General features: G+C 35.9%; 1 protein-coding gene across 1 annotated transcript; it reads right to left on the bottom strand.

Moving 5' to 3' along the window:
* Positions 1–3,136: 3,136 nt before the first annotated feature.
* C9374_012743 (uncharacterized protein) lies at positions 3,137–7,690 on the bottom strand (the record flags this gene model as incomplete). The annotated part of the gene is made up of 1 exon (XM_044688543.1): positions 3,137–6,817. One exon carries the CDS (start codon positions 6,815–6,817, stop codon positions 3,137–3,139), a length of 3,681 nt encoding a protein of 1,226 aa, XP_044554385.1.
* Between the last annotated feature and the right edge of the window lie 829 nt (positions 7,691–8,519).

Here is an 8,519-nt window from a genome sequence, read left to right as displayed (position 1 = left end):
CATATACATGGCAAACATGATATATCAATTTCACAAAGAGTAGTGAACATCATCACCACATATAAAGAAAATGTCACAGTTTTTTCAAAGTTTCATATCACACCATGCATACAACAATATACAACACTTCAAAATGATAGGACTCACACTATGACATGGTTACTTCATGATCATGAAAGAATATTTAATATAAAAAACAAAGATATCATCCACCACAACATCAAACTTTATTGGAATGACTGAAACAATGCTCAACACATACAATTGATGGATCAACACAATCACTATCACGTGATCACACCATCATGACATGCATGTTTATCAACCTGAATGAACATCCAAGCAACCATGTTTCATCTCATCACTCTTCATGAACAACTTTGAACACTCATCCATTTGGTGACAGTAACGAACATGGTAGACGTATCCAATACTGTTGAAGGACACATCTACGATCACTACAAATGATTTCAATCATGATTCCGTCATCACAACACCAAACAACACTGATCAATCACAACAACATTTTTTTGGATAAATTCTAAATGCGGAAGTATAGGGTCAGTAAATCCAAACAAAATTCAAAATCAAGATGACATGAACATTGACGCATACGAACCATATATACGATACATCTCACATGCACTGATCATGAAAATCACTGAATTTACTCTTTATTATCAACGTAGCCATCATGAATCAACACAGGCTATCCATGAAAAAGTGTCAAACGTGACATGAGTGAATCCTTCCATCACACAATGAATCACAACACTCCACAACATCAATATTATCTCCATGGAACAAGATCAACACATGAGTGATTGCAACAACTTAAGGAAAAAAACATGTCTCACATTGTAATCCACTTCATGACGAAATCTTCTCAGGTGCTCAACAACAATACATTCTAGACATGAACAAACACAACAATTAATGTCTATGTGTTGTACACCATCTCATCTACCATAAAAAACTATCTACATCACTCTCCTGACAACTCTTCAAAAAATAATTAATAATCATTTTCATCACTTCTCAGGTGTCTCATAACAACATCAACTCATATAGATAAATATCATAAATTTCAAAATAACAATATCCTAGTGTGTATAATCAAATAAAGCCACTGTTATATTCTTGAAAGTATTCAGTATCGTAATATCATGTGAAAAAGAAAAATAATTTGAAAGAGTGAAACACCACTTCCACAACTTGTTGAATCAGTGAGTAAAAACAACATGGATATATCACACTCATCATGACGAACATGTTGATATGTAGTGTTCAGAGCACACTCACTCTCAGAAAAACATGGTGTCACATCACTATGACATTCATCATGATACTCCACCAATAATGATCACATCCATCATCAATAGTCATAGAAATACTCTCCGCAATGTATTATACAACATTGCAATCCTCGGTTTATCGAAAAACTAAATCAGTCAATTGTTATAAAATAATCATTCAATCATACAACAATACATACCAACAACAATTCATCATATTTTGATGATTATCATTTCCATGTGTATTCATACACACAAAATATTCCTGATGAATGTTGACCATGATGTACACATTTGATGTGATCAATATAAATATGACATGATGATGAATGGAAACATGACCCGATGTTGATGATGATCCTGTCAAAAATGCAGGGAGTTTTGGCTTCATTTTTTTTTAATTTTTTTTTGAAAAATTTTCATGTCATTTTTGAACTCGTTGAAACTCCTTCAAACTTGATTTTCTCGAAAACTACCCTAAACCTGATCGAATGCTCTATCATGACCCCCATTATTTTCGTGAGATCTACAACAAAGGTGTCGCTTAAATTCTATCAAAAATTTGACACCTGTTACCATTTGTTGAACGACTCAACCAGCTTAGCTCACTATCCAATGATGTCGCTAGCACGAATGTACTACTCTTCAAAATCTATCGAATGATGTGCTTGGATCATGCTCAACATCAAAGATGACGAAAACCCCGACCATGCAAAGAGTCATCATGATCACTTTCAACCATTCATAATCACATGAAACACTTCTACAATGATGATCATAACGTATCATGATGATTGAATGAATGACATGAACAAGAGAGGAGAGCTGTACCCTTTCTCAAGAAATGATGTTTTCTGATAAAATCGAAGTGCTCCCATTCTATAAAACAATCATGTCAATCAATAAAACTGATGATTTGTTGTTTGAATGATCAGAACAACCATGTGTAACAATTTCATGAAGATATGTGAAGTGCTTGTCTCGATCGTACTTTTCAGCTCTTCCATAGAGCCACCATCACACTTCACATCACACAAAGTCATGAAATGATCATCACTTTGAACTGAATCAACGATCAATTCCATGGTTTCTGATCACTGTAACAACATTCCGATCATCAGATTCATTCCATGATCATCACATCCAACGGGAGCAGTTCACTACAATTCCAACCACTACTATTTGATGATTATCATTTCCATGTGTATTCATACACACAAAATATTCCTCATAAATGTTGATCATGATGTGCACATTTGATGTGATCAATATAAATATGACATGATGATGAATGGAAACATGACCCGATGTTGATGATGATCACCTCAAAAATGCAGGGAGTTTTGGCTTCATTTTTTTTTAATTTTTTTTTGAAAAATTTTCATGTCATTTTTGACCTCATTTAAACTCCTTTAAACTTGATTTTCTCGAAAACTACCCTAAACCTGATCGAATGCTCTATCATGACCCCCATTATTTTCGTGAGATCTACAAAAAAGGTGTCGCTTAAATTCTATCAAAAATTTGACACCTGTTACCATTTGTTGAACTACTCAACCAGCTTAGCTCACTATCCAATGATGTCGCTAGCACGAATGTACTACTCTTCAAAATCTATCGAATGAAATGCTTGGATCAAGCTCAACATCAAAGATGACGAAAAACCCGACCATGCACGAGAGGTCTACTTTAAGCGAGTACAGTTCAATAATTACCCATAATTAATGGATGAAAGTCATATCAACACATAGATATACCTCCATCCCCGACGATTTCATAAAAATTAAAAATCCAATGATTAAGCATGTCGAAAAATTAAGATTCAAAGTCAAGCTGGGCACCTATCCAAACCCTTGAAGATAATGAGCCTTATACGCTTGATCGTTTAAATGTTCTGCAATGACGGAGATTTGTTGGGAAGATAAGAAAGTTCTTTCTCGAAATGCTAAAACATCTTCTTTGGATTGTCCAAGCTCTAACATATTCTTTTCTTTCATCATTTGAATAAGTTGTCTGTGCACAATTAAATCAGCATAACGACGAATGGGGCTTGTGAAGTGTGTATAAAACTCATTACACAACGCAAAGTGCCAAGTGCTCTCATATTTTTGTTGGAACCTTTCTGGATTTTGTTGTAATTCCATATCGTTTTCAGTAGCAGGCTTGATATTCTTACAATCTTCCACGGTAGCGTATTTAGCTAATTGCATTTCCTTTAACAACAAATACTGCACGACCTGCTTTAGTGATGTATGTTGCTCAGTTTGTGCTATTAACGTGTTCATCACTTGTTGAAGAGTAATAGGTCTTTCATTTTCCTGAATACCTTCTATATTTTGCTTGAGGCACTTCTCCAACATAGAAAGAACAATCAATTTTTCACCACGACGTTTTTCTTCTCCTTCGTTTGAAAGGTTTTCAATTTTCCATTTGTAAATATATTCGGCCAGACATGCAACGACTTCTGACCATTTGTCGATTTTTGGAGCAGAATGAATTCTCAGCAACGTGGATTCTCCAAAATAGTCATATAATGCTTTAGCAACAAGCTTATTGGCTAAAATCATCATTTCTTCGATCAGAATATGAGATTCATTGTGTTCATCTTTTGAGACCATAACAGGAAAACCAAACTTGTCACTTTCAAAGTTCAGTTTCATATCGGAAAGAAAAACATTTCCATTCTCCGCTCGTTGGCGTCTTAATTTTTGACTCAACTCATTGAATATTTGAACATCTTCATAAATTTCATCCAGAGTAAAATTACCATAAACGCACGGAACTTCATCTGTTTCAAGACCAAACTTGATTATCGGATCCATTTGATTTTCAACAAATCCTTTGAACTTGTTCTTGTGATAATGGAGAATCATCTTTTGAGTTTTGTTATAATCGAGCCTGCAACATGACTTCATGATGCATCTATTAAATTTTACCGATTCTTTCATGATTTCACATGTCTCACGATCAATAATGAATTCCACAGCTAGAGCGTATCGATTCACACCTTCATGTAATGAACAAAGATTCTGAGATAAGTATGGATCAAGCATGTGTTCCACACTGTTCATCAAATAGATACTTGTTCCTTGGCTTTTTGCTTTCTTGTCCATTGGAGAATTTAAAGGAACATATAGAGAAACATCAGCAATGGCAACAGTAATTAAAAACTGTTGAGCTTTTTCATAGGGTTTCCTATTCCAATCTGTAATTTCTGAGTTTGACTCATAAATAGGCTTGATTGCAATAGCATCATCTAAATCTTTTGCATGAGTTGGATCGATGGTGAAAATTCTTCTCGATTGACTCCAATCTTCCACTTGAATTAAATTATCAGAAGTGTCACCGTTAAAACCATCGTCAGTAATTTTGGTTTCGACTTGATCATTTTCGTTTAGGACATCTTTTGGGTTTGAAGCCTCTTTACCAGTCTCTTTTTCTGCAAGAATTTCTTTCTTTGAAAATAAATGATCGTACATATTCGGAAAGAATTGGAGCAATAAGGCCCTTTTCAAGCTCCATAAATCCTTTCTAAATCCTAAACATCCCAGTAGAGTACCTCTAGGGAATTTAATGTTCTTGTTCCAAGGTGTCATTTTGACCAAAAATATTCCCTCTTCCAATAAAAACAATTTGGAGTTAAACTTGTTGTTGAACTCAGAAACAGAAATCCTTAACTTGGGGTAACATCTATCGAGTGGTATTAGCCATCTTATATCCTTATTTTCAGTATTGTCCATTAAAATACAAGGAAAAATTGATGGAGATTTCTTTTTCAAGATGGCCACTACAATGCCTTGGTATGTCTTCTTTTCCTCTGAAGGTACATTTGTTGAGGTACCATAGTCAAGCTGTTCTCTATCTTCATGAGAAGCATCTTGTGTTTTCATCATTTTCATCACCGATCCTGCCACAGACTTTTTTTCTTCGACACGGATGGCCACAACGTCACCGTGCATGGCTCTATTTCTATTTTTGAGTTCATCTATGAAAATATCTTTCTTAAAAGGGCCTCCTACAACTGTAACATATGCTTCTCTATATTTCTTCTTGTTCACTCTTAGCTCGCCTTGAAATAGTTCTCCTTTTTGAATCATCTTTGCAACCAATTCAAGAGGCAAATGATCCTCGTAGCCTGAAAAATCCTTCTTCTCGTCGTAAATATTCCTGGAATGGACGCCAACTCTTTCCAATAAAACCTCCTGAATTGAGCCTCCATTTGAGAGAATTTCAAATGCTCGTTTAAACTCAGATACTATTAACGGCCCCATCTCATTTGAAACAACACACCCCAAGTCACGGTGTTCAAATGGATCCTCGATCGATATAATCGTTTGTGAGTTTCGTAAAACGTTCTTCCTTAGAACGGATCCATTTCCTCTTCTTATAGAAATGACATGGTCATCAAAATTAAAATGTTTGGCATAGTACTCAAAAAACATGAAAACTAAATGCCCCACAGTGAACTTTGAAACTTTCTCTATATCTGATGATTTCCAAACAAAAGGAAGTTTTTCAAGATTGTTGAAATATTTTGTGTCATATGTCTGCACGTGGTGAGGTCTGGAGATATCTTCCACACAAATATTCGTTGACAAGGTTTCGCTCATTGCAAGTTGCTGAAGAGATGGCAACACTTCAATGGCTTGTAAGAAATGTAACGTCATTAAAACATAGCTATATGACGCCAACGATCCTTCAGAAGCACTGCTAATACGTCTCCTCTTTGCCCAACTCTTGACAATGTAAATCAACATTTTCACTCGGTTCTTGATGTGAATATCAATACAAGCGTTATAGTACTTTAGCATTGTCTGGTCTACCATTAAGTAAGTGGAAATCATTCTAGTATTCACAATACCTAAATAATTGGCAACACATAAATCACAATCCAAATTTCTCTTGCTGTCATGAACCGTCAATATTGGAAATCTGGTCCTCCCAACAGATTTACTTTGCGGCTCCAAGTGACTGTATTCAACAGGGATGATCTTAGGGTTCATCTCTTTTCTAATCATTTCGAGAATTCTTGAATGGATATTATTATCATGAATGTTTTCAAACCCTTTAAAAGCAATACAAATGTCAATATCGCTTGACCCTGTCAAACTCAAATCACTGGCATATGATCCGAAGGTGAATATTTTTGGTTCCAACAGTGTTTCAGGAAAGATTTTTGAGATAATTTTAGAAATATCTTTCACAAGTTCTTTCTTTGTCTTTTGTTCTTCTACCGATGGCCTAAGCTCATTTTCATAGATGTGGATACAGTCGTGAGTGAACTGCATCATCTTCGCCTCTTCTAATACCGAGAAAACATTTGTCTCAAAGACATTAGGTGTTGGTAGAGCCATTCCTGACGTTGTTTTGGAAAATATTTGGAATTCATTCTCTACGCTTTGAGTTGTTAAAGATATATCTCTGAGGCACAAAGTTCTAGCATTGTCCCATTTGCTCAAGGCACGAAGAACTTTTTTGGAGTATAAGGGAAATAATTGAGGCGATAAATGAGGGAAAAACATGACCAAGAAAGCACAAATAGCTTGAATTTGCCACGCTGGAAACAATAGGACATCCTTTACATTCTCAGTTGAACTAAAGGAAGCCAACTTATCAGTCATTAGGAAACCCAAATCAGTAAAGCCAATATCATCTTGCAATGACTGAACAAATACTTTCATGACGTTCAAAAAGAAGTCTAAATTTCGACCGGTCAGATTTTGAGTAAGGGACAATAAAACGTTCTGGTACAAGGCGAAAATCATCTTTCTCTCAATGGCTCCTTTACATTTCAAAGAGAGGGAGGAAAGTTGAAAAAAGTCGGAAACTCTTGAGAGTGGAATCTTTTCAATATTGTTTCTGAGAAAATCAACCAACTTTGTAATAATGGACAATGGTACTGTTTCTGGTTGTAACTGCACGACTTGCATCAATGGTTGTTGTGTTTGGAACAGTGAAGAATGAAGCAACATAATAGTATCAGAAAAAAGGTCGTTCTTGAAGGATGCCTTCGTTTGATGAGACTCCATAACCGTGACAAATGTACATAGGGTTGATATTAATTGTTGCCTGTTCTTGTGTTGCTCGAGCTCTTGAAGGTCCTGAACGCCAAGTTGGTATGTTGCAGGAATTTGTCTTGCTACTGACAAAGTAGGTCCAATTTGTTGAATGTTCATAGAATCTTCATAACGTCCATTCATGATCGGATCGTATGAACGATTGAACCTATCTAGAGAATAATCGCCACTTGAATTAATTCCATTATATTGTTGTTTGAGATGAGCAGGTAATTGATTTGCATCGTCCACACCATAAGATTGAACTTGCTGGTAAAGGTTAGTTGTTGGCGTAGGAGGGTTTTGGTAAGAAAAAGGATAACCATTTGTATACTCCATTGATAATGGAGGTAGTTGTGCGTGATTACCAACGTTTTCCAAGAGAGAGAATTCAGATCTCTGTGATGGGAGCTGTGTATGCTGCATTAATGAACCAATCAAGTTGTCAATTTTTTTTTGAAAAGAGAAATCCAAGTAGAAACCTGTCATCGTTTCGTCAATCTCAACAAGGAAATGAAAGTGACAATATTTTTCGAACTTGTCACTAGTGAGTCTGTTCTACGCACACACCCTTGCAGACCACGGTTTTCAAACGAAACCTGAACGGCGACCACTAGGTTATCTCGCCTTACCTCAAATCCCACTCTCGTTAATAAAGTCTAATGACAAAATATGCAGAAAATCCCTCAAACACCAATCCTTTTCCTCTTTGGCGAGTTTCAAACCCATTAGTTTTCCTCCAATTAATTCCAAACTCTTGTTGTTTACAATGTAGAAACACCAAATAGACCAGTATGAATGGTGTTATGAGTTCCAAAATTTTGGAAAATCCCATGGGTTCAATCAAAATATACATGATCGCTGCTGTTTGAGCCATCATGATACGTTGTTGATTGAGAAAAAGAAGCAGACGCCTTGGATCGAAATTGTTGAGGAAATGTTTCAGAGACGACATGACGCTTTCTTCATACGATGGCTTCCCATTGCCTAGTACACGGCAACATTGAGAATATGCCTTCCGAATTTAATTTTTCTGCATATTTGTGTTCGTATATCGCTCTTGAATTTTCGGGAAGCACATGGAAAGACGGTTTTGTCATCAAAATTGGGTCGGATGAGTGCCTCCTAAAATTACTTCCTCAAGAATGCATTGTGTAATTGGTTCTTG

This window comes from Naegleria lovaniensis (assembly GCF_003324165.1).
Source record: "Naegleria lovaniensis strain ATCC 30569 chromosome Unknown tig005, whole genome shotgun sequence".
Lineage (NCBI taxonomy): Eukaryota > Heterolobosea > Eutetramitea > Acrasida > Naegleriidae > Naegleria > Naegleria lovaniensis.
This window is presented reverse-complemented; position numbering and strand designations above follow the sequence as displayed.